Source organism: Peromyscus leucopus, chromosome 1 (assembly GCF_004664715.2).
Source record: "Peromyscus leucopus breed LL Stock chromosome 1, UCI_PerLeu_2.1, whole genome shotgun sequence".
NCBI classification, from domain to species: domain Eukaryota; kingdom Metazoa; phylum Chordata; class Mammalia; order Rodentia; family Cricetidae; genus Peromyscus; species Peromyscus leucopus.
This window is the reverse complement of record NC_051063.1, coordinates 124,281,505-124,308,274: the sequence shown is the minus strand read 5'-3', so window position 1 is coordinate 124,308,274 and position 26,770 is coordinate 124,281,505. Positions and strand designations below refer to the sequence as shown.

The 26,770-nt window shown below is 47.2% G+C and overlaps 1 protein-coding gene across 3 annotated transcripts; it reads left to right on the top strand.

The window, feature by feature from the left end:
* Positions 1-1,316: 1,316 nt before the first annotated feature.
* Vps33b (VPS33B late endosome and lysosome associated) lies at positions 1,317-25,304 on the top strand. 3 transcript variants are annotated; one of them, XM_028873747.2, is made up of 23 exons: positions 1,318-1,744; positions 6,550-6,630; positions 6,975-7,036; positions 8,654-8,703; positions 9,007-9,074; positions 12,891-12,936; positions 15,598-15,692; positions 16,885-16,989; positions 17,404-17,500; positions 17,709-17,786; positions 17,963-18,036; positions 18,433-18,519; positions 18,673-18,763; positions 18,992-19,066; positions 19,278-19,342; positions 19,496-19,550; positions 20,407-20,453; positions 21,541-21,673; positions 22,573-22,646; positions 24,035-24,136; positions 24,316-24,391; positions 24,494-24,610; positions 24,961-25,304. In XM_028873747.2, the coding sequence occupies exons 1-23, from the start codon at positions 1,649-1,651 to the stop codon at positions 25,038-25,040; spliced, it is 1,854 nt and encodes a 617-aa protein (XP_028729580.1). In that variant the 5' UTR covers positions 1,318-1,648; the 3' UTR covers positions 25,041-25,304. The 3 variants fall into 3 exon arrangements, with proteins under 3 accessions (XP_037053934.1, XP_028729580.1, XP_028729581.1); XM_028873748.2 differs by lacking the exon at positions 1,318-1,744 and having other exon boundaries at positions 6,604-6,630; positions 8,967-9,074; XM_037198039.1 differs by lacking the exons at positions 21,541-21,673; positions 22,573-22,646 and having other exon boundaries at positions 1,317-1,744.
* The last annotated feature ends 1,466 nt before the right edge of the window (positions 25,305-26,770 follow it).

Genomic DNA, 26,770 nt, shown 5'->3' with positions numbered 1-26,770 from the left:
ATCCGAAGCCTCTGACTCTGGAGTGCTGAGGTTACTAAGGGAATACCACGTCCACTTAGCATTTTTGTGGGTGCTGGGGATCCAAACTCTAGTCTTCACCTTTATCCACTGAGGTGCCCCCCTACCCAGCTTTCCTTAACCCTCTTCTCCCTCGATTCCTTCTTGGAGACAGTCTTGTGTTGCCCAGAATAACCTTGAACTGATCTTCCTGCCTCCATCCAAGAGCTGGGATAACAGACACCCACAAAGATGCCAGACCTGTTTTTTTTTTTTTTGTTTTTTTTTAATGTTTATTTATTTATTATGTAGACAGGAGAGGGCACCAGATCTCATTACAGGTGGTTGTGAGCCACCATGTGGGTGCTGGGAATTGAACTCAGGACCTCTGGAAGAGCAGTCGGTGCTCTTAACCTCTGAGCCATCTCTCCAGCCCTGTTTGTTTGTTTGTTTTTAAATAAAGTCTTATACATTGCCCGTTTCCCCATACTTTCCTCATTTATGTATTTCCACGGTCAATTCCTATTTGCAACAGTATGGCCTACATGTCGAGACCTTGTCTCAAAAACAAAAACTATGTAAATAGCACCATACAGAAGTACTTCTGTGTTTTGCCTTCTTAATTTATTCATTTGTAGCATGACTATGCCACAAGTTTATTCATTCCCCCCACCCATAACAGCCATCAACAAATCAAAACCCCGATATCCAAAGGTTACAGCTGGCAAGCCTTGACTTTCATAGTCCAACATATTCATTCCTCTTCACCCTACTCAAACTCACATCTACCTTCCACCACCAGGAAACCAAGGACTGCATGCATAGTCGAGGCTGGGTTGACAGTTGAGACTTCAACAATCAGTACTGCAGACTAGGCTTCGCCCGCTTTCCGAAACTTAAAATACAGGAAGGGCCCAATCTCTACTTGAACAGAACAGGGGTCTGTGTATTTTTAAAATGTATCTCTGCCTGGGATCTGGACTTTGACGAATAAGCAATTAACAAGGCATAATCTCTTTATCCGAGGAAAACTGGTCACGAATGGAGAGCTAAGCGGTCAAGAGCGATCCCCGCACTCGCGTCTCGCAGCTCAGAACCGCAGCTTAAGGAGAGTATGGTACGCTCTTCTAGTTTCTGCAGGCACCCGCACACACATGGCATGCATTCACACACGCACGCATGCGCGCACATAAATAAAAGTATACCTGTAAGAAAAAAAAAAATGTTAGCCCATCGCCTCCCGTTTTTAAATGTCCCTTTCCGGACGCCGTCCTCTCCCAGTACTCGAAGCGTCGGCCGGGGGAACCGGACTTCCGGGAAGTCTAGGAAGTCGCTTTTCTCCGGGTTGGAGGCTGGGTTCTCCGGCGCGATGCCGAGTGTGCGGCTGTAGTTGGGGATCCCGCTGAAGGACAGAGTGGACTTGGGCGGGGCCCGGTGGCTGCAGGTCTACCCGGAGCGTCCCTGACGTCTGCCCGGGAGGTGGTCATTCATCCCTCTAGTGCGGCAGAGGAGCGAGGGCCCCTGCGGGGTCCTGGGTCTCCGAGCCCAGGCGTGCAGGATACCAGCCTGCGCTGACCCCGGGCTGTCGCTGGCCTTTTCGGAACAGAGGCCGTCCTTCTGCTCTCACACGGTGGCCCAGGTGACCGCTCTCATGGCTTTCCCCCATCGACTGGACGCCCCTGAGCTGCCGGACTTCTCTATGCTCAAAAGGCTGGCTCGAGACCAGCTCATCTATCTACTGGAGCAGGTCAGTGCCTGCCACGCCTGGCGCTTTTTACTGCGTCAACAGGGTGGCCCTCCGTATTTCCCTTGGAGCTTCCTCGGCAGGTCCAAAATGGGGCATTCGACAGGAAAAACCAAAGAGTAGTCAGAGTTGCTTGCTTGCGACCTGACCAGAGAACAAATGGAAATTGCCAGCCTCCGTGCAAGAGAAAGACACACTTGTGCCAGGCATCACTGGAGGTGGAAATACAGTTGAGATGCCTTTGCCGCTAGTTACACTCCAGTAGGTGCCCTGTGAAACAATGACACCTAGGGTATTGGGTGGGAAGTGAGTGACTGCTAGACTCCCTGAGGAGTTCAGAATAAACCACAGCAGCGGCGGGGATGATCTGTGCGCTTCCTGGAATCTGGAGTTTGAAGAATAAACATACTCTTTGGAGCAGGAAGAGCATGTTCCGTTCAGGCTTTAGGGCTGCTAGATGCTTAGTTGAGAAACCAGGGCAGGACTTAGTGTGAGTAGAGGAGAGAGGACTTAGTGTGAGTAGAGGAGAGAGCTATCAGAAGTGACGGTGTAGGCGCTAGGAAGATAGTGCAGTGGTTTAACAGTTGCCTATGCCCAGTCCTAGGTTTTACCACTGCACCCCATCTAAAAGGAACTTACAGTCAGGCGTGGTGATGCACACCTTTAATCCCAGTACATTCATTCATTCCCAGGCAGAGGCAGGCAGATCGCTGAGTACCAGGTGGTCATGGTCTACAGAGTGAGTTCCAGGACAGACAGGGCTACACAGAGAAAACTACCTTGAAAGACAAACAGACAAAATTACACCCGGCAGGCTGAATACCCACACACATTTGGAGCATTCGGCAATCCTTGATGTTTTTGCAATGGTGGTTTGTAAAGTGGAGCAAATGGACAACATAAAGCCAGTTAGGAGAGCACTGGTTAAACTGCCCCCCCAAAAACCTGGTGGCAGTAGAGTGTAGCAGGAATTTTAAAAGTTCTTATTCATAAAATCAAACCCGAGGCCAGTTATTGGGGTCAATGCTGGTAGATCAGAGAGACAGAACAAGCCACAGCTATCTCACCTTGCCGGATCCTCAGCTGGTCTTGTCTCCTCAGACTGGAGGCCTCTGAGTCCTCATCTGGAATGGGTCTCAGCTCAATTACTGCTCAAAAGCCTGAATGCTTAACCAGCCAAAATCTTAACCAGCCAAATGCCTCTAGTTTCTGGTCTTCACGCCTTATATATCTTTTTGCTTTCTACCACCACTCCCTGGGATTAAAGGCTGGCTTTCTGGGATTAAAGGCGTGTCACCATGCTTGGCTATTTCCAATGTGGCCTTGAACTCACAGAGATCCAGAGGGATTTCTATCTCTGGAATGCTAGGATTAAAGGTGTGAGTGCCACCATTTTCTAGCCTTTGTATCTAGTGGCTGTCTGTTCTCTGACCCCAGATAAATTTATTAGAGTACACAATATTTTGGAGAACACAATACCACCACAGTAGAGGTGAGAGAGAGTGGTGGAATTTGGTTGTCGGCGTTGCTTCTTTGGGTCTTGCTATGTATTCCAGGCAGGCCTCTGTCGGTACCTCTGACCCATCCTACCAAGTGCTGGCATTACAGACTTTACCAGCACACCTGACCTGTGGTAGATTTCTAAGTTACGGTGAGAGAAAATTCAAAGACGTTGATTAGTTGTAAATGTTGAGGGAGGAGAAAAGTTCACTTGCCCCTTTAATCTGTGTTATTAGGAAAATAATGTTGCTACTATCATTGCAGTAGTTTGCCTATTGTTTGTGTTCTTCATTAGCTTGGAAGGTTCTCAGGTTTAGGAACTGTATCTGTCCTGCACTATATACCTAGCATTGAGTACTTAGCTTAGAGTCAGGCACATAGCATGTGCTTAATGAATATTTTGTGTCAACATTGGACAAATGAAAAGCACACACATACCAATGTAGTATGTGTAGACACAAAGATGCATACACAAGTACATATGAGTGCACACATTCACACAAACACACATCTAGAGGAAGAGGCTAGGTGAGGGAGTAGATTGATTTAGAGCTGAAGTTAAGGTTCTAGTAGTGGGGGGCTGTGGGTGTTCCTCACTGTATAGTTCCTCTCCTTTGGAACCCTGGTTTAATCGTCGCCCTGGAGAGGATGTAGAGGGAGAGAGAGAAAGAAAAGAAAAGAGAGAGGGAGGGAAGGAGCAGCTGACTAGTTGGGGCGGACTAGGATGAAACTTGGAATGTGAGAGAACCTCAGGGGACCCAGGACCATATGTTATTTCTCTTTTGTGTGTCCCAGAATGCTAGCATAGAGATTTGCACATGAATGGGTCTCACCAAGTATGTGAAGAATAGAAAAGATAAGTGCTAGAGAGTAGGTAGGACTAGAGATAGAAACTTATTAGTGGAGTATTGTGGAGGAAGAGGCACCACAGGGAAACTCAAGGTCACAGGGAATCTCCAGGCAGTAATTCCCTCCTTGTACTAATTTCTGTGTGTGTGGCACAGTATGCATGCATGTTTACATGTATATGGGCACTTACACACGTGTCCATGTGTGGGGTGCCCAAGGTTGACATTAGTAGTCTTTCTGCATCACTGTTCACCTTATTCATTGAGGCAGATTTGCTCAGTTGAACCTAAAACTTGCTGATCCTAGGCAGCTTGTGCTAGAGATCCGTTCTCTGCCCAGAGAGGGCTGGAGTTACAAGTGGGCCACCACTCCCACTGACATTTCCATGGTTTCTTCACACTTACAGAGCAAGTACTTTATCCACTGAGCCATTTCCTCAGCCCTGACTTACGTCTTTTTTAACGAACACTGTCTTCATATGTGGCTTTAGAATATACAATATTATCCAATATACAATACAATATAGAAAATATATTAAAACAAAACACTTCTAGCTGGGTGGTGGCACACGCCTTTAATCCCAGCACTCGGGAGGCAGAAGCAGGCAGATCTCTGTGAGTTCGAGGTGATCCTGGTCTACAGAGCGAGATCCAGGACATCCAGGGTTACACAGAGAAACTCTGTCTCAAAAAACAAAAACAAAACACAAACAACAACAAAAACCGTGTTTACTCCTATCGTGCCAGCATATGCAGTGTTGACTCATACCCTTCAAGTATGGAAACTATTTTTTCTTGTTTGTTTTCTGAAACAAGGTTCCTCTGTGTAGCCCTGGCTGTCGTGGAACGCGATCTGTAGACCAGGCTGGCCTTGAACTCACAGAGATCCACCTGATTCTGCCTCCTGAGTGCTGGGATTAAAAGCATGTGCACCACTGCTGCCGCCACCACCACCACCAGCACCAGCACCGCTCTGCTTGGAAACTATTTTTTGTGGGGCAGTGAGAGAGACAGTGGTCAAGGCACTTGTATGTGCAAGCCTGCCGACCTGAGTTTGACCCCTGGAACCTACATTTAGGTGGAAGGAGAGAGCGGACTCCACAGTGTTGTCCTCTGACATCTACACTACACATAACGTGGCACACACGTTCACACGTACACACAATACACAACAGCATCTCATGTTTGTCTTCATCCACGCACGTTCTCATTACTACATGCTTGGCTTCTTGGTCTATTCCATTAACTTTCTAAGTGAGTGTCTAACTCCAGTTTCTCATCTCTTCCACTTATTTTATCTATATTGCACATCCCCCTAAAATTTCTGGCTGAGTTGTGCTTTAATGTACAAAAGTTTTCTGTCCCCCTTGTCCCTCTAAGGGTCAAGTCCAAACTCCCTGTCTAATGGCATTGGAGTCCTGATGCCCAGTTCTAGTCACCTGTTCCAAACCATTTCCCACCATTTCTTCCGCGTCAGTACTATTAGTTCTTGGTACTGCAGACATCTTGAGTGTGCTAGTTCCATGTTGTCGGGCCTGTCCTGTGGGTGGCTAAGCAGCATTCCTAACCTTTTTGCACTATATGCCCACCACCTTCTTCCAGATAACCCCGAATGTGTCCAGGCATTGTCAGATGCCCCCAGCTAAGAACTGCTGCCATCCATGCACCATACGCACCTACCCAACTGCATTGCTTGCTCAGCCGTCCTCTCTGCACCTACCCTTATCTCCCTGATCCCTAATTGATTGTTCTATAAACATCACTGTCCACTCTCAACCATATGTCAAGGCCAAGTTGAAAGGAACCTTCCAATGACTTAGCCCTTCCTATCGCTAATTGTGACCTCCTTCTCCTGTACAAATGAGAGAGCAGCATCCAGAGTGTTGGTGCTGGAATCCCATGGTGGGTCTCATGCAGTTGGTGTGGGGAAGTGAGTACTGTTTGGGGTTTTCTTTTCTTTTTTTCTGGGATGATGATTGAAACTGGGCCTCAGGCATGCAGCATACATACTGTATCATTGAGTCATACATCCAGCCCTGCCCTGATTTTTTAAGTTCTGAATTAAGCATGTCATTTTTGTAACTAAAAGAAAAATGCCACTGGAAAAGTCATTTAGCAGTTAGTTAAAGGGTTTGCAGGACGCAAGGTGGGATTTTGTTGGATTTGACTTGGTTAGAAAACGAGACCCTGTTATGAGGCAGAGTAGAAGAGGTAGTGGGGGAGAGAGACAGTGACCAAAGTCACAGTTTAGTGACAAGGAGCCAGGCTGAGGAAGTGAAGGATTTTCTATGTGCAAAGAAGTGTCCGTCGTGAATACAGACAGTCAATACGATGCTTAGCCAGACGTCTAATGCCCTATCATCTCAAGATCAAGTTTTTGTTATGAGTGCCCAGACAAAGTTTCAACTGAAGGGAGCTCGTGTGACCCATGAGTGATCAACCATGCTTTCTCTCTTTCAGCTGCCTGGAAAAAAGGATTTGTTCATTGAGGCAGATCTCATGAGCCCTTTGGATCGAATTGCTAATGTCTCCATCCTGAAGGTACCAGCCCTTTTCTCAGAGAGTCCCGTTCTCCTTCCTCTTGAAGCATGTTGTTGTTGTTGTGTTGATGATGAACATAACCGATTCCTGAAGAACGATGCCCTTGATAGGGTAGGGACAAGTCAGCTCACCTGGGCAGGCAGGCAGGGCTGATGATGATGATGTTTGTGTTGTGTTTTGCATTTGGTTCTCCATTGACAGTAAGGAAGCCTGGGATGGTTAGTGGGATGGTTGACGGTGGAGCAGGTTGACTTCTGGGATTAAAGCTTCAGGTGTTCCCTTCTTGTGTCCTGCTTGGGCTTTCACAGCCTTCTGTCCATTGTCTTGTCGGGTTCTCTCTGCAGCAACATGAAGTAGACAAGCTGTACAAGGTGGAGAACAAGCCGGCCCTCAGCGCCAATGAACAGTGAGTGTTGGGGGTTCTGTGGCCTCCATGCTGGAGGAGGTCCCTAGGGGAGTATTTCCCCTGCTTGCCCTTGCCTGAGAACTGCGCCCACAGTGCCTGTGCCGTGGCCCGGCTCTGTGAATGTTGGCAGTGTCACGGGCAGGCGTTAATCTTCCTTCTGCAGCTCCACCCACCCTGTCCTCTCGCCTCCATGTTACTATCTACACTAGACTTGGTCCTTGTCCGAGCGAGCGTTGTCTACTCAGACTCCTCGGGCGGGCGGGCGGCTGGAAGACGGCCCGGCCACAGGAAGCGGGGAAGCACTGCTGTGCAAGTCCAGGGATCTGGGTTCCACTCGGGAGCCCAGGGCAGGGGGGGGAGTTGTACTCTGCAGAGCTGACTTCTGCATCCGGGCCTGCCCTCGCACACAGCAGAGATAAACGGAAATAATAAAGAGAACCTCCAGGGTCAGTCAGGGCGGTGGCGTTTAGTAGGGAAAGATACTTGCCACCATGCCTGACGGACAGCCTGAGTTTCACCCACAGAGTGGAAGAAGAGAACCCATCCCCACAAGTTGTCCTCTGACCTCCACACAAGCTGTGGCACATGTACACACACACACACACACACACACACACACACGTGTTAAAAGGGAAAAAGGTCCAAGACTTTACATTATTTATTGGATGTAGTCCAGTTGAGCATCCTAGATTCCAAGGCCTTGACGCTCCCCATGTAGTCTGGTTCCTCGTATGTCCTTTCAAGCCTCTGTTGACATGTGCTTCCACACATATCTCAGAATGTGCCGCTCTGGTCACTCTGCCTAAAGTTCTCTCCTGTCCTTTACTCCTATAAAGCACACCCCGTCTTCAGGCCAGCTCCCTTCCAGGCCAGGTTTTTTAATTTTCTTCTCTAGATTTCCAGGGTATTTTGTGTTGTCCTGTCTACATGTCACGCAGTCACAGTCTGTTGTGCTGGAGATCAAACCAGGACTTTGAGCAGGTGTTCTACCATTGCACTATGTCTCCAGCCCTTTGATTTGTTTTAAATGTTTCCCAAACTTGAGTAGTGCATACTTTTCCTCAGAGGGAAAACGTCTAGATACATGGAAAATACATGCACACATTCCAGTTCCTATTTTTAGTACTTGATTGGATACACACACACACACACACACACACACACACACACACACACACACACACAATTTTAGCCCATTGATTTACCAATTTTTTAAGAACAGGAACTCCTGGATCTACCATAGAGCCAATAAAATACTCATATCATCACATTGTACCTGTTGTAATGAGGAATGGCAGCACATGGTGGTAGCTCAGAGATCTGTAGGCCTGGTCAAGAAGGGCAAATGAGTGCCGGGGGGTGGTGGTGCACACCTTTACTCCCAGCACTCAGGAGGCAGAGCCAGGCGGATCTCTGTGAGTTCGAGGCCAGCCTGGTCTATAGAGTGAGTTCCAGGACAGGCTCCAAAACTACACAGAGAAACCCTGTCTTAAAAAACCAAAAAAAAAAAAAAGGAGGGGGGGCAAATGATTAAAGACTTGTTTTCATTTTTTCTTAGATTCTATCACCATCTTCATGATTTTTCCTGGCTTTCCCCTGTTTCTTTCTCATCCACAGATTGTGCTTCTTGGTCAGACCCCGCATCAAGAATATGCGCTACATTGCTAGTAAGTGAGCCGTGGTACTCTGTGGAGCTAAGAGCAGGGAAAGGTGGGCGGGTTAGAAGCGCCTTGGCCACAAGGACCCTTCCATAAGAAAAGACCTGCTGCGCAGAGTGCTGTGCATTTATAACCCCTGCACTTGGGAGGCCTAGGCAGAAAGAATCCAAGTTGAAGCTGGCCTGTGCTACAAAGCAAGATCTTGGCGGGAAGGGTGGGGAGGGGCATCAGGAAGGGGAAGAAGTTCTGCTTCCGTGTTTCTTGTCTAACAGATGCCCATGGCTTGCTGGGCGGCACTCCTTCTCTCTATAGATCTTGTCAATGCTGACAAACTGGCGGGCCGAGTTAGAAAATATAAAGTCATCTTAACTCCTCAGAAGGTGAGTTTGGATCCTAGAAGGAGGGGTGTATGAGAGTGAACCAGGAGGAGGGCTTATTGGGGAGACATGAATAAACATCTACTCACCCCAGATAGGGAACTGACGACAGACTGAAGTATGGATACACCAAGTCCAACTTGGTGAACCAATGAATTTTATTGGAGTTATTTGCAGGGGTATGGGAGGGGTAACTTACAGGAACAGAAATGACTCAAAGACAGCTGCATCTTTACCAAGGCCCACCCCTAGCATGGGTGATAGTCACAAAAGCTAGAAACCTGGAGTGTCTGCAGGCAGTTGAACAGGTTGGAGAGTATCCTTTTCAGGTGGCTCAGTTAGTCTCTGTTTCTTCCATGGAGCTGGGCTTGGCTGAGACTCACTCGATGTGGTCTTTATTGCTTATCTACTCTTGGGAAGAGAGGGGCCTAGTGAATCTGATCAGTTTCAGGGACTTCCTGAAGCTGTTTTGTCGTTTACCTGATGTTTTAAAGAGCTTCCCTGCAGGACTGAGTTTCAGTGTCAGACGAACACATGCAACAGGCCTGGGATAAGCAGCCAGTGGCATGCTGTCTTTTCCTTACATGCCTGTGATTATTAAATAAAGGGTCTGACATCAAACTGCCCCCAAAGAAAGCATTGTGGAATTGTGAATTTTAAGAAGTGACTTCTGGCCAGGTGGTAATGGCACACACCTTTAGTCCCAGCACTGAGGTAGAGGCAGGCAGATCTCTGTGAGGTTGGGGCCAGGCTGGTCTGCAGAGTGAGTTCCAGGACAGCCAGAGCTACACAGAGAGACCCTGTCTCAAACAACAAGAACAACAAACAAACAAACAAAAAGTGACATCCATATAGCTTCCTTTGTAATCTCTCACTGTGTCTCTATGGGGGTTGGGACGGGGATGGTGTAGGGTGCTAGAGAGTCTAATCAAGGTCTTGGGTATGTTAGGTGGCCACTCCACCACTGAACTATATCCCCATTCCTCAATAGTTTGAATAGCTTTCTATGTTTGAGAAAGCTCCTGTTGTGTGTCCCTGCCAACACACATTCCTGTGTAGTAGTGGTACATGGTACTGTTTTTCCTGCTCCTGTCCGTATGAGCGTTCCTTCTCAGTGTTTGCTTCCTGATTCTGTACTGTGTTCCACTTTTGTTTGGTTATCCCTGGGCTCTTGTCCTTAACCCTCTTCATGTAATACACACACACACACACACACACACACACACACACACACACACACACACTCACTCACTCACACACACTCTCTCTTTTTTTTTTTTTTTTGAGATATAGTCTATGTAACTCAAGTTAGCCTTGAACTTGCTCTGTAGCTGATAACCTTGGACTCCTGACCCTTCTGCCTCTTCCAGGTTTGGGGTGCTGGGATTACAAGTGTGCACTGCTGTCCCTGACTCCTCTTTATATATATATTTTTTTTCTTAGATAAAGCTTGACATTTTGGGGGGATAGGATCTTACTGTATAGCCTAGGCTTGCCTTGAATTTATGATTCCTGCCCAAAATGCTGAGTTTACAGGCTTATCTCATCATGCCCACTTCAAACCATTTAAATACAGTACATTGCCTCCAGGGCCAGATCTCAGCATCTCAGTGTGTCCACATCTCATGGGTGTGTCCTAAACAGAGCTCCTTACTCCACCCACCTCCCTCCCCTGTGATCTCTGGAACACTTGCATGTCATTCTTCATAGTTGTCCCAGCACAGCTCTTCCCCCAAAGACAGCTAATGCCTACTCCTTTTTAACGTTTTCCCTGTTTCTAAGGGAGGTGGACAAGCATAGTACATAAGTAAACCGATGAAAGAGAAATGAAATTTGGGCTGGATGGTTCAAGTCGTCCATTTTTTTTTTTTAAAGATTTATTTCTTTAAAAAAAAAAAGGTTTATGCCGGACGGTGGTGGCGCATGCCTTTAATCCCAGCACTTGGGAGGCAGAGGCAGGCGGATCTCTGTGAGTTCAAGGCCAGCCTGGGCTGCAGAGCGAGTTCCAGGAAAGGCGCAAAGCTACACAGAGAACCTTGTCTCGAAAACAAAACAAAACAAAACAAAACAAAAAATTATATATTATGTATACAGTGCTCTGTCTGCATGCCTGCAGGCCAGAAAAGGGCAACAGATCTCATTATAAATGGCTGCTAGCCACTATATTTGCTGGAAATTGAACTCAGGATGTCTGAGCCATCATCTCTCCAGCTCTCTAGTGGTCCATTCTAAATTGATGAGTTTGGGTATCCTATCTTGTTGGCTCTGTGATTAATATCCTCACCATTGACTGTCTCAGGTTATTTCTATTCCTGTCTTGAAATACCTGAGACTGTCATGTATAAAGACTTACTTTAGTCCATGTTCTGTAGGTTTAGGATGGAAGGGACAGTCTGGTGATGGCTGTCTTGCCAGCAGAGTCCTGCGGTGATGCAGACCCTCATGTGGTGAAAGACAGAGAGCACATGGGTGTGCCCTGGTCTCTGCCTCCTTTTGTAAAGCTACCAATATTCATGGTGCCTCCACTCTTGTGACCTTACTTAATCCTAGTGAATTCTAAAGACTTTCCCCTGAACACCATAATTAGATTAACTTTACACTCTCTTCATATCTCACAGCAGCAATTAATTCAACAATGTTCTCACACCTTGTTCAAACCCTGGTGCCAACTGTGGGTGAACTCCAGAGATGGAAGAATAGGGCCAAGGGTGTAGCTTGCTGGTAGAGTGTTTTACTAGCTTGTGTGAGGCCCAGTTGTTTTTAAAAGTGATTTGTTTATTGTGTGTGTATAGCACACTCGGGCACATGGGGATATAAGTGCCATGGTACGTGAGTAGGAGTCAGAGGCCAACTTTGGTGGAGAGTCAGTTCTCTCCTTTCACCATGGGCCTAGGGATCAAACTCAGATTGTTAATCTTGCTGAGCTCTCTCACTGGCCCTTTTTGTTTTTGAGACAGAATGTCACTAATTAGCCTGGATGGCTTAGAACTTACAATTCAGCACAAATCTTCCTGCCTCAGCTTCTTGAGTGCTGGGATTACAGGTGTGTACCACCACTCTCCACTGAGGCCTAGGTTTGATTCCCAGTATGCCATTCAAATGTTCATCGTTGTGACAGATACACCTTCAAGAAAGTTTAAAGGAAGAAAGATTCTTTTTGGCTCTGGATTTTTAGAAGTTTCAGTCCATGGTTAACTAGCTCTTTAGGTTTTTTAATTTTTTTTGTTTGTTTGTTTGGTTTTGTTTGATTGTTTTTGTTTTTTGAGATAGGTTTTTCTCTGTGCAGCCTGGTTGTCCTGGAACTTGCCCTGTAGACCAGGCTGGCCTCAAATGCAGAGACTCTCTTGCCTCTGCTTCTGCCCCTGGAATGCTGGGATTTAAGGCATACCCTTAATCATGCCAGCTCTATTTCTGTTGCTTTAAGGCTGTTTACCACATGGTAGCCTGGAAGCAGAGAGACAGGAAGTGAACAGGGTCCCACAATCCACTTCAAGAACATATTCCTAGCCACCAACTTTCTCTAACCTTCTGCAGTTACACCACCTCTGTTAGTCTATTTAAATTTTGAATCCATTGGTAGATTAAGACCTTGATTAGGTCAGATCTAGTTTAGGTCAGACCATGATTTAGCCATCTCTGGAGACACCCTCACAGATATACCTAGCAGAGTGCCTTACCAATCTTTGGATATCTCTTAATCCAATCTTGTTAACAGTCCAGTTTACCATCACATCTAGCATCAGAAAAAAGCAGGGAAGAACAGAATCAAGTTGTTAGTAATCCCATTTCCTAATCAGCTAATTGACTTTTCTCTTTCAGTTTTATGCATGTGAGATGGTGCTTGAGGAAGAGGGAGTCTATGGAGGTGAGAGGAACTGAATGTGAGTGGAGGCAGAGAACACATGAAGAAAGAAATAACTCCTGCTTTCCACTTCCCAGCCCCCTCTCTGGGTCCTTCTCCTGGTGCTCTAGTGAGAAGTTCCTGGGAAGAAGCTTGGGAATAGGACCCAAATGAGAACAGCATGGGAAGCTGGGGCTCCAGTAAAGAGGGCCCAGCTGCTGCTTCTAAGATTGCCCCGGACTCCTCAGCATGGCCTGCTGTCTCCCACAGTCTGACTCTGTCCTCTCCCTCGGCCTCATCGTGGGCCACTCCTTCACTTGTCACCTCTTCACTCCCGGGACTTTGTGCTTGCTTTCCCTCCTGCTTAGATGGCTCTACCCTGAGAATTTCCCCCCCAAATTCCAACTCACCATCTAAGCTCTACTGGTACTGTATTTCCTTCCGTAGCTCAGGTATTACTGGTGTGTCTGGACAGGATGTTCCCACATTTTCTTGGCCTCTTAGCCAAAGGATTGAAAATAAGGGCTGACATATATCTGTAAAAGAAGCAAAATTACTTAATTTGGAGTTAAGTGATAGTACATATTATAAAGGGATACATGTTGAGATTGGCAGCCATCTGCGTGAGGGAGAGTACTCAGGGTCCCCAGGCTAGTGATCTCTCTTTCTCTTTTTGAGGCAGGGTCTCTATGTAGTCCTAGCTCTCCTAAAACTCACTATGTATATCATGGCCTCTAACTCACAGAGATCCACCTGCCTCTGCCTCCTGAGTGCTGGGATTAAAGATGAGAACCACCACACCTGGCCTGTGATCTCTTTATGGGGTCTAAAGGAAGGAAGGGCTGGTAACCGAGAATCATAGTTTGGGTGATTCCTTATTTTGATTGATACATTAAGTCCTATATTTATCTTTTCTATTGCCCAAATCTCTTCCCATAATTTGTCTAATTTTAATCATGTGCAGTCCCAATTATGCATAAACATAAGATGGTAAAAAGGAGAGTCTCCCTAAGAGGTCACTTGAGGATGTAGTTTAGGCCAGATCAGCCCTTCTATTCTTTGTACCTGGTGTATTGGAAATACACTTGAATAAAAACTGTCTAAATTTGATTGTTACTACAGGTGGAGAAACCTATAATATTGTTTAGAGATGGGAATAGGTGTAGTCCAGTGCAGGTGGAAGTTTGACGGGGCTCTGAGGTTGCTAAGTTCTGAGGAGACATTGGACAGGAGTGTGTGTGCACAGTATGTGCAAGCTCAGGAACTAGGCTGCCCAGTGCCTTATTATAAGGGCCAGGGGAGCTACACATAAGCAAAACCAGATAAGAGTATCAGGCTAAACGCTCCTGTGCTTGCCTGCTTTACAGGCAGGTCCTTGAGCTTGTCATCTTGCCCCACTTTCCTGCATAGCTGGTCTTCCAGGCCTGTGACATCAGGCTTGGCCTTATTTATTTATTTGAAGTACTGGGTATTGTATAAAGGACCGTGTGTATGCTAGACAAGTGCTCTTCCACTGAGCTATATTATGACTCTTTTTTTACTTTTTATTTATTTATTTTTTTGTAGTCAAGTATCTCTCTATGTGTCACTAGCTGGCCTTGAACTCAGACATCTGTCTGCCTGCCTCTGTCTCCCAAACACTGGGATTCAGGGTGTGAACCATCATGGCCAGTCTCTTTTGCTTTCTTATATAGAGTCAGAGTTTCACTGAGTTACTTCAGCTGCCTTTGCACTTACTCTATAGCTCACACAAGCAGGAAGTCATTCCTTTACCCATAGTTATATTTGTGCTCATTGGTTTCCTGATTTGTTTTGTGATGGGACTAGAACCCAGGGGCTCATATATGCAAAGCATGTATTCTACACCACAAGTCCAGGGCTTGCTATTTTGCTTTTTTGGGAAGTACAACTATAATAAATACTGTGTAGGTGGAGTTTTCCTGTCCCGCAGCCACTCTCTTATAATATTAATATTAATTACAAATGCTTGGCTGATAGCTCAGACTTGTTACTACCTAACTTGCATTTAAATCAACCCATATTTCTTATGTATGCTTTGCCACATGGCTTGGTACCTTTTTTAAGTACAGCATGCCCATCTTGTTCTCTCTGAGTCTCTTGGCGACTCTCTCTCTGCCCCTCTTCATCCCAGTATCCTCAGTTTGATTGTCCCACATAACTTTATCCTGCCTTGCTATAGGCCAGTCAGCTTCTTTCTTAGCCAATGAGAGTAATACATATTCACAGTGTACAGGATTATTCCACAGCAATATTGTATCATAATTTGTCTGCTGCATTTGTCTACCACTAGATCATAAATTCCAGAAGATTGAGAGGAGCCCATTTTGTTCACCGCTGTCTCCCCAGTGCTTGATAGAGTCCTACATGTAGGTGAACTTCAGTATTATCTGCTGAATCATAAATGCAGATGAATGATTTCTCAACACTTGTTCTTGACCCCCTAATACAAACCACTACTTACCACACTGCAGTGTGAGCTGCTGTGTATGTGTCTTCTTCTGTGACTGCACTGGATACTCCTTCAAGGCAGACTCTTCCTTACTCTGAGTCTCCAGGACTAACTGTAAACTGGCCTAGAGCAGGCACCCAGTATTTGTTGCATGCCTATAGCAGAGCTTCATTTAGTGTGGAACCACGCAAGGCTGATGTTCTCTGCCTCCACAGATGTGAGCTGTGATGAATGGGCCTTTTCTCTGCTGCCTCTTGATGTAGATCTGCTGAGCATGGAACTGCCGGAATTCTTCAGGGATTACTTCCTGGTAATGCAGGGCCCTTGAGTCTTGGTATTGGGATTTATGGGGTCCAGTGCATTAGAAATATTGACACATTTTTCCAATTCATATATTTCCAATTCATATATTCATACTTATTATGAGTGGCTGATTTTACAGATGAAGAACTGCAGATTGTTTTGGATAGAACTTCTGTCAGGACTCTCAATTCACTATTGCCGTGGTCAAACACCTGAGAAAGCCTCTTACAGGAAGAGAGATTTATTATTTGAGAGAGAGAGACAGACAGAGAGAGAGAGAGAGAGAACCTGCATTAGCAGGCTTTCTCCTGTTCCCCTTATCCTGCCTGGGGACTTACCTGGCTATGTATGGTCTGTTCCTCCTCAGGGCAGTCTTACCATGCAGTTATCCTCTCTGGAGACACCCTCACGCATATACCCAGGTTAGCTTTACTCTGGAGACACCCTCACACATATACCCAGGGTGAGCTTTACTCTGGAGACACCCTCACACATATACCCAGGGTGAGCTTTACTCTGGAGACACCCTCACACATATACCCAGGGTTAGCTTTACTCTGGAGACACCCTCACACATATACCCAGGTTAGCTTTACTCTGGAGACACCCTCACACATATACCCAGGTTAGCTTTACTCTGGAGACACCCTCACACATATACCCAGGTTAGCTTTACTCTGGAGACACCCTCACACATATACCCAGGTTAGCTTTACTCTGGAGACACCCTCACACATATACCCAGGGTGAGCTTTACTCTGGAGACATCTTCACGGATATACCCAGGGTTAGCTTTACTCTGGAGACACCCTCACGGATGTACCCAGGGTGAGCTTTACTCTGGAGACACCCTCACACATATACCCAGGGTGAGCTTTACTCTGGAGACACCCTCACGGATGTACCCAGGGTGAGCTTTACTCTGGAGACACCCTCACACATATACCCAGGGTGAGCTTTACTCTGGAGACACTCTCACACATACACCCAGGGTGAGCTTTACTATGCTTCTAGGTGCTTTCCACTCCATCAGGTTGACTGTCAGGATTAACTGTCACAGAAGTCCATAGAATGAACTGCTCCAGCATTCCCAGACAGCACCATTCCACTCCAGGGCATCTAGGGCTAGCCATTCTCCACTTGTCAGATGGGTTGGCATGGGTCTTTGTGGGTCCTTGTGGCCCATGTGGTCTCTGCAGGAAGGGGATCAGCGTTGGATCAACACTGTGGCTCAGGCCCTGCACCTTCTCAGCACTCTCTATGGACCCTTTCCTAACTGCTACGGCATTGGCAGATGTGCCAAGGTAAGAGGCAGCCGGGCAGATGTGCCAGGCAGATGTGCCAGGGCAGATGTGCCAGCAGAACTCTTGTCCTTAAAGCCCATTTTCTGTTTTCTTTACCAACAAAGATGATCCCTAGGCATCTGTGGCATAAGGAATATTCATTCCCGGGCTTTTATGTCCCAGAATGGTTGCCTGAAGAGGAAAATCTGTGTGGCCAGTAGATAAGCAAGAGCTTCTAGGTCACATTCCTAAGTCTCTGTCTCTGGGCAGGGGAACATTTCCCAGTGCTGTGGGAGGATAGAAGCAGATGGGAGTAGAACAGGCTTGTATTCCTCACAGTTGACTCCCTTCTGGGGGACAAGACAGCATGCCATGGAGGTGTGGGGCTCCTAGAGGACCTGGACACAAAATTGAGATTGTCTTGGGCTCTGGTAGATGTCATATGATCTCTGGAGGAAGCTGGAGGAGGAGGAGGACAGTGAAACGAAAGGTCGAAGACCAGAGATCGGACACATCTTTCTCCTAGACAGAGGTAAACTTTGCCCAGCACTCTCCATCCTTGGGTCCTAGAAGGCAGGGGTATGGACAATGTGCTGGCAAAGTTGGGTCCTAAAGTTAGGGCTCTTAATCTCCATATTGGTTGTGAGCATGGGCACCCGTGGGAAGTTCTTGAGCTGATATTGAGCAAACCGAATAGAAAGCTGGTCTGGGGATCTTCATCCTTGGGGTCTTGGTTTCAGACATGGACTTTGTGACAGCACTTTGCTCCCAAGTGGTTTACGAGGGCTTGGTAGATGACACTTTCCGAATCAAGTGTGGTAAGTGCTATGACCCCTGCATCTTGACCAAGTGGAAGTGAGCCCAGCCTCGGGTGACTCCCATGTAGGGCAGTACTTGTGGGGAGTGGGGACCATAGGAGACCTTTAGCAGAGGTCAAAAATGAGTAGGAGGCGGCCTCAGCGGGGTCCTAATAGCTGTCCTCCTGCCCTCTAAGGGAGTGTCGACTTTGGCCCAGAAGTCACATCCTCCGACAAGAGCCTGAAAGTGCTACTCAACGCTGAGGACAAGGTGAGAGTACGGGTGGAACGGGATTTACCCAGGACTACTACTGCACAAGGCTGGGCTGCAGCCCTGGGCAGGAGCCAGATCCCTGGGAGGTTCCCCTATCAATTAGGATCAGACCCAAACCAGGATAGTGGTACCCACCTGGACTTCTATCTTGGAAGATGGAAACAGATAGAGTTCAAAGCCAGCCTTAGCTACATATGACTCTGTCTCAAAATCCAAAAATGAAAAATAGCCCAAAAGAGTAGATCCAGAACTTAGTAGATGGCCCCGATACCCACTTTGTAATACCAGCTCAGCTCTGGTCATCCTTTGTTTGGCTGGTGTCGTTCTCATGAGGCAGGCTGGGCCTGTCACTGCTCTGACGCAGTCAGTGACTCCTGTCTCGTTCTTTCACAGGTGTTCAGTGAGATCCGTAACGAGCACTTCTCCAATGTCTTCGGCTTCTTGAGCCAGAAGGCCCGGAACTTGCAGGCTCAGTATGATGTAAGGCTCCAAGGCCTGCTCCTCTCTTGGGCTTCTTTAGCATTCCCTTTCTAATCCTATGACAGGCCTCCTGTGTCTGCTCATGGATGGGTAGCAGCTGAGGGAGAATGGAGGTTTCTCAGGGGGTGCTGACCTTTGGGGACATCTCCACAGCGCCGGAGAGGCATGGACATAAAGCAGATGAAGAACTTCGTGTCCCAAGAGCTCAAGGGACTAAAACAGGAGCATCGCCTGCTGAGTCTGCGTAGGTGCTAGCCTGGGGGTAAGGGAAGGTGACTGCATGGCCTCCAGGGGAATGCTGCTGAAGGCCATGACCTTCTTCCAAGAGGAGACTCTTGCTCTCCTGCAGACAGCAGCCTCATTGGTTTAAAGCAGGAAAAAGTGCCTGTGGGTTTTCCTCCGTGAGGTTTCTGTTCTGGCAATCAGGGACTGTCCTAGAAACAGGAAAGTCAGTATTTTATCCTTTCTGCAGATATCGGGGCCTGTGAATCAATCATGAAGAAGAAAACTAAGCAGGACTTCCAGGAGCTCATTAAGACTGAGCATGGTAACTGCAGCCTCTCCAGGTTCTTCTCTTGCTCCTACCTCTCTGGCTTCTAGCCCCCAGAAAGATGCTTTCTAGCTCTCTCCAGCTGACAGTGCTGGGTTTGTAGAATGCTGGGGGTCCCCTTAGCTCCACCCACGATGGAGAAAGAGATAAGGAGACAAATCTGTGCCAGGCTGATCCCAGGAATGGGCTGTTTTTTGATCTCTCACAGCACTGCTGGAGGGCTTCAACATCCGAGAGAGCACCAGCTACATTGAGGAGCACATAGACCGGCAGGTGAGCGCGTGTGCTGGGACGCGGCGCGTGGGGTTCCTAAGCAGGAGAAAGAAGACTGTGCATGCATCCTGAAGTGTCCCTCCCCATGCATCCTGAAGTGTCCCTCCCCATGCATCCTGAAGTGTCCCTCCCCTTGGCCGTCCCCCTCTGCAGGTGTCGCCTATAGAGAGCCTTCGCCTCATGTGCCTTTTGTCCATCACTGAGAACGGTGAGTCCAGGGGAGATACGCCTCGGCAACCAAAGAGTGGATTGTGAAAGACAAATTCAGCAAACAGGATTTTCTGTTTTTGTTGTTTACTGGATTCATTTTCCTTTAAACGAAGCTTTGCTTGTTTGGGGTGGATCGTCAGCAGGTCCTAGGGGACCTTACTGCTCAGCTCTCAACTGGACCACCTTCAGTCCACTCTACGATGCCTGTCACATGTTAGGTTTGGAGGTGTCTCTCTCCTCAGTCCATTTGACCTGTCTTCAGTAAGATTTCCTGATAATGCTTACTCTAGGACCAGGAAAAGTGACTCCTTAAAGAAGAAGTCATTCTAGAAAGCCCCAGTTCTGCACCTTTCATGGCAACATGCTTTACTCTTGACGCTGCGGTGGTCAGTGAACCTCGCTGCTCTCTACCTGGAGACGCTCTGCTTCTTCTGGGTCCCCTTTCTCGTAGCTGGAAGTCCAGCTTCTTACCACTCTGGAGAAACATTTGAGACCTTTGGAATCCTTCACTCTCTTGTTTCTCAGTAGCTGTAAATCACTTCCAATCCCTGTCGCTTAGCCGAAATGCGGAGTCCTATCTTCTTCTGTCATAGCCTCAGAGTGTCCTGATGGGATTGGTGGTTGTGACTGTTGAATATGCCTTTCTCAGAGATCTTTCGTAGGACAGGACACTGGGCTTTACCGTTTAGTAAGCAAATTAAACTAAGCAGTCCATTTGGAATCAGCATGTCCTCTGCAGGGGTTTCGCAGTCCAGCCTCTCGGTTATAGTGCACTTTGATTGGTTTGGCTATCCCCTTCTGGAATCTTCGAATGGCCTTTTTTTCTCATGTGCTTGCCTTCTTTTCCATCTTAGGCTTGATCCCCAAGGATTACAGGTCCCTGAAAACACAGTATCTGCAGGTAAGGCGGGGAGGATATAATCTTTCTTTCCATTTAAAAATTAGATAATGCAGCTGGTTGGCAGTGGTGCACGCCTTTAATTCCAGTACTGGGGAGGCAGGGCCAGGCAGATCTCTGTGAGTTTGAGGCCAGCCTGGTCTACAGAGCGAGATCCAGGACAGGCACCAAAACTACACAGAGAAACCTTGTCTCAGGGGAAAAAGTTACGTAATGCTGGGCAGTGGTAGCTCATGCCTTTGATCCCAGCACTCAGGAGGCAGAGGCAGAGGCAGGTGGATCTCTGAGTTTGAGGCCAGCCTGGTCTACAAAGTGAGTTCCAGGACAGTCAGAGCTGCAGAGAAAGCCTGTTTTGAAAAAACAAAAATCAAATAAACAGACAAATTATGTTTATTAGTGATGGAGAGCTGGCTCACAACCATCTGTAACTCCAGTTCCAAGAAATTCAACAACTTCTTCCGACCTCTGTGGGTGCCAGGCACACACGTGGTACACATACATCCAAGCAAAGCACTCAGTACATATAAAGTCTAAAGAAAAATTTCAAAACTATGCTTATTGATTGTGCCTGTGTCTGTGTGTGTGTGTGTGTGTGTGTGCGCGCGCGCGCGCGTGCGTGCGCATGCCTGGAGAGATCAGAGAAAAACTTTGAAGAGATGGTTTTCTCCTCCTTTCACTGCATGGGTCCTCAGGGATCAAACTCAGTCACCAGGTTTGGCAGCAAGCACCTCTGACTGCTGAGCCATCTCCACAACTCTGTCCTTCTGTTCTTAAGTAGTTTCTGCTAGCTAGACGGTGGTGGTGCATTCTTTTAATCCCAGCACTCGAGGCAGAGGCAGGTGGATCTCTGAGTTCAAGGCCAGCCTGGTCTACAGAATGAGTTCCAGGACAGCCAAGGCTACACATAGTGACTTTGTCTTGAAGGAAAAAAAATAGTTTCTGCTACTTTTTATACCTCTTCATTATTGCCACACAGAGTGGACACTGCAGAGTACAGTTGTGGATCCCTCCCCTCTTCTCTGTGTCACTCAGTGCTGGATGTTTTGTGAACAAACACCCAGTAAATAACTGACTTGCAAATTTCCTTTAGAGCTATGGCCCTGAGCACCTCCTAACCTTCTCCAATCTGCGTCGAGCTGGGCTTCTAACAGAGCAGGCGCCGGGGGACACCCTGACAGCAGTAGAGAATAAAGTGAGCAAGCTAGTGACTGACAAGGCTGCAGGTGAGCCTCCGTCTCCCCACCCCTGGGAACTGCTCCTTTTCTTACAGCAGGGGGAGCCCTCTGGGATGGAGAGGATTGGGAGGGATGATTGCATGGCAGTTGCTATTTCTGCTAGTTTCCATATACTGCATACTGTCTTAGGGTTTCTACTGCTGTGAAGAGACACCATGACCACAGCAACTCTTATAAAGGAAACATTTAATTGGGGTGGCTCGCATACAGTTTCAGAGGTTCAGTCCATTATCATCATGGCAGGGAGAATGGCAGCATGCAGGCAGACATGGTGCTGGAGCTGAGAGTGCTACATTTTGCAGGCAACAGGAAGTTGACTGAGATACTCGGCAGTATCCTGAACATAGGAAACCTCAAAGCCCGCCCCCACAGTGACACACTTCCTCCAACAAGGCCACTCCAAAAAAAGCCACACCTCCTAATAGTGCCACTCCCTATGAGATTATGAGGGCCAATTACATTCAAACTACCACACATACTTAGCATGTGCTGACTTTTGACATGAGTTCTCAATTCTCCAAGAGGAAGGTGTTTTTCCCCTTGTTTTTCTTCTAGAGAAACTGAAGCTTAGGGAAATTGACTTGTCCACAATTGCTCAGTACATTAGGCTGATTTTATTCTGAAGTTGATGCCTAACCTAGAAATTAAGGTCACCTTGTATACTACATTGAGTGGGCAGCCAATACTCTGTAGGAGAAAAACAGTAGATGAAGAGAGGTATGCTGAATTCAGCACTGACTGTCTTGATCAGTTCCAGGGAACTGCGGGGAATGATTTCAATGGCAGGAAAGATGGGACAGGGCGTTGGTGCACCATTCTTTCCTACCTTCAATGGAATTGTGAATCTGTAGATGTTAGATGGAACCTAGCACAGATTTCTTCCCCAGGAAAGATCACTGACGCCTTCAGTTCTCTGGCCAAGAGGAGCAATTTTCGTGCCATTAGCAAAAAGCTGAATTTGGTATGTGGAACAAGACTGGATGGGAAACATTTCTTGTTAGTTTCTCGATAGTACACTCTGAATCCATATTAACCTGTACGTCGTATTTCTTTCTTTCTGTTTTGTTTGTAAGTGTGTATGTGCATGCACTCATGTATGAATGTGGACACATGTGTACTATAACAGAGGAACCTCAGGTGCCGGTCCTCACCTTCCACCTCGTTTGAGATGGAAGTCTTTGATTTTTTCCTCTGTATAGACCAGTCTAGCTTGCCCACCAGCTTCTGGGATTCTGTCTCTTGTCTCCCAATTCTCCATAGGGCGCTGGGGTCAAATGCACTTGTGTTGTGGGTCCAGCTTTGTACGTGGGTTCTGGGGAATTGAACTCAGATCCTCATGTTTTTGTAGCAAGTGATTTTACCCACTGGGCCACGTATGTCCCATTATATGTCTTTACCTTTAATAATATTTTTATGTGCCAGGCAGCGGCGGTGGTAGTGGCGGCGGCAGCGGCGGCGCACGCCTTTAATCCCAGCACTCAGGAGGCAGAGGCAGGCAGATAGATCTCTGTGAGTTTGAGACTAGCCTGGTATATAGAGAAAGTTCTAGAACAGCCAGAGTGGTTACACAGAGAAACCCTGTCTCTAAAAACTAAAAAAAAAATGTTTTTTTAATTTTATGTGTTATTTCCTTTCATATGTCAGTCCAGTGCGTGTGGCAGCAAGAAGTATTAAATTTCCTCAAACTGCAGGTGTGGGTTGCCCTGTAGGTGCTGGGAATTGAACCCAGGTCCTCTGCAAGAGCAGCCAGTGCCCTCAACTGCTAAGCCATCTCTCCAGCCCCATGCCATTGCATTTTTTTGTTTGGTTTTGGTTTTTTTTCTGAGACAGGGTTTCTCTGTGTAGCTTTGGAGTCTGTCCTGGAACTCCCTCTGTAGACCGGGCTGGCCTCGAACTCAGAGATCTGCCTGCCTCTGCCTCCCGAGTGCTGGGATTAAAGGGATGTCATTGCATTTTTATGAAGGTCATTGGTAACTTTATAGCATGAGCTTAATTTGATAATGAGACAAAGCATAAAGAACCACTGTTTAATAAACATGTAACAGACCTGTCAGTGCGAGAGAACATGAGAAGTGTGGGTTCCCCTGCTCCCTGTGAAGGGCTAGAGGGAAGACCTGGAGAAGAGCCCTCTGTGCAGTGCCTGCCTTCCCAGGGAGCCGAGGAACCCCTAGAGAGAAGAGGCAGGTATTTAATACAATGGTTGTCATGGCTCTGGACCCCTCTCTGTCAGGACCTTGGCTGGCCCTCAGAGTTAAAATGTGAACTTGGGGTGTGCTACTTTTTATCAGACCTTGAAGAGGTCAGGGTGCTGAGTGGTGACCTGCCTAATGCGGTACCTTTGCTCTCTAGATCCCACGTGTAGATGGGGAGTATGACCTGAAAGTGCCCCGAGACATGGCTTATGTCTTCAGTGGTGCCTATGTGCCTCTGAGCTGCCGAATCATTGAGCAGGTGAGAAAGAATCACTTTGGCTTCTGGTCCTGTTTCATTCTTTATGCTTCCTCTTGGTCCTTGGCCGATCCCAACCTTCACTTCCCATGTAACTAGCAAGAAACAAGAGTCTTGCTGCTCTTGGTCTCCTTTGCTACACTTTGTATGAGAAGACTTGAAACCGGTGTTCTGTCTCCTAGGTGCTGGAGCGGCGGAGCTGGCAGGGCCTTGATGAAGTGGTGCGGTTGCTGAACTGCAGTGAATTCGCATTCACAGGTACGTGGCATTGCTAGTGGTGCGGGGTCGAGAGCGGTGGGCTGGACACGTCACCCAGGACTAGCATGTGAGTGAAGGTGGAGTCCCCTCTGACCCTCACAGACATGGCTAAAGAAGACAAGGCTTCCAGTGAGTCTTTGCGCCTCATCTTGGTCGTGTTCTTGGGGGGCTGCACATTCTCAGAGATATCAGCCCTGCGGTTCCTGGGCAGAGAAAAAGGTAAGAGAACAGAAAGGTAAAACAGGGCTGCGTGGGTCCTGGGGACAGATGCCCTGCAGGGAAGGCTCTCCTCCTGGCTGTGGTACCACTTGCATAGCCTTGCTCTGGGCTACCGTCACAGGAGGCAGGGGAGCCCAGACCGGTTGGGCATAGTACATTATAGTATTACCATGCTTTTATCTTTCTGTTTTCCTGCTGGGGACTGGATCTTACTGTTGCCCAGGCGGGTCCAGATATTTGTGTCTGTAAACCTACGTTCTGATCCTGGGGTACTGTGGAACAGGTGGGCTTGCTCTGTTGGGGCCTAAGATCTGCTTTTAGTCACGTCTGCTGCTTATCTTGACTCTTAGGGTACAGATTCATCTTTCTGACAACAGCCATTACAAACAGTGCTCGCCTCATGGAAGCCATGAGTGAGGTGAAAGCCTGAAGTTTTCCTGGCCAGTGTTGAAGTCATTCCTGAGTGTGGACCCCACTGGGATGCTGGTGTTTTGATGTCATCTGCTAGAAAAGTTCCCTAGCTGTACTGCTCAGAGCTGGGGACTTTGGAGAACAGGTCTGAGGAGAGGAGTCAGGTCCTGACCCCCAGGATATTGTCTATGAAGTATAGCCCACGCTGCTAAGAGGGGTGAGGTAGCCTTTGCTAAATCCTGTGTGAATGTTATTGTAAATAAAGCCTCTGTTCTCGAATGCAGCATCATTGTAGTCCTAGACACACTCCCTTCTTTACACAGTTGGCCGTTCTGAGGGTTTCATATGCTTCATGGCCTGGACGCTGGGCCGACTGCAGTTCTTCCTGGTAATAGTCAACTAGCTTGCTCTGCACCAGAGTGTAAACGTGTCAAAGGAGGGTAGATTCAGTGGTCAGCAAATACCTTTCTTTTCCTAAAATTCTATGGTTCATTATTACACTTTTCTGAAAACAAATTTGTTATTGTTCTAACTTAGAGGCACTTTTTGCCTGGCGGTGGTAGCACATGCCTTTAATCCCAGCACTTGGGAGGCAGAAGCAGGCGGATCTCTGAGTTCAAGGCCAGCCTGGTCTCCAAAGTGAGTTCCAGAAAAAGGCACAAAGCTACACAGAGAAACCCTGTCTTGGAAAAAAAAGGAAAAAGAAAAAAAAAAAAAGACACTTTTTTTGTTGTTGTTTTTACTTTTTTGAGACATGGTCACTGGCTATCCTAGACCTATACAAACTAGGCTGGACTTGAACTTGCGGTGATCTTCCTGCTTCCCAAGTGTTCTGATTACAGGTTTATATTACTGTGCCTAGTAAATAAAATGTTTTGTTTCTTTCTGACGCCCAGGCACGGTGGCTTTCTGTAATCCCAGCACTTGAGAGGCTGAGGCAGGAGGATCACTCACAAGTTCAAGATCAGCTTAGGCTATGTAGTGAGTTTCATACCATCCTGGGCTACAGAATGAGACCTTGTCTCAGAATAACAACCAGGCCAGACTTTGTAAGCCCTTGATAGCACATGCCTTTAATCCCAGCACTCAAAAAACAAACAAACTCAAATCACCAACAATAAAACATGGTTCTAAGGCCATGTGGGGGCGCACGCCTTTAATCCCACTTGGGAGGCAGAGGCAGGCGGACCTCTGTGAGTTCGAGGCCAGCCTGGGCTACCAAGTGAGTTCCAGGAAAGGCGAAAAGCTACACAAGAGAAACCCTGTCTCAAAAAAACAAAACAAAACAAAAAAAAAACATGGTTCTAGGCTGGGCAGTGGTGCTCTCCTTTAATCCCAGCAGTCGGCAGGCAAAGGCAGACAGATCTCTGTGAGTTCGAAGCCACCTGGTGTACAAAGCGAGTTCCAGGACAGCCAGGGTTGTTACATAGAGAAACCCTGTGTTGAAAAACCAAAAAAACCAAAAACAAACAAACAAGCAAAAAAAAAAAAAAAAAAAAACAACCAATGGTTCTAGAGGTGAAACAAAGTGTTTGTTGGCACAGAGCCTATCTTAACTGTAGCTGGCCTAGAATCTCTGTAGCCCAGGCTGGCCTCTAACTCACAGAGATCTGCCTGCCTCTGCCTCCTGAGTACTGAGATCAAAGGCCTGCACCACTGTGCCTAGTCCTGCTGTGTTTACTTTTAAAGAAAAAAAGCAAATGATGGCCTAGGGAGATGGCTCACTAATTAATGTGCCTGGTAACCTGA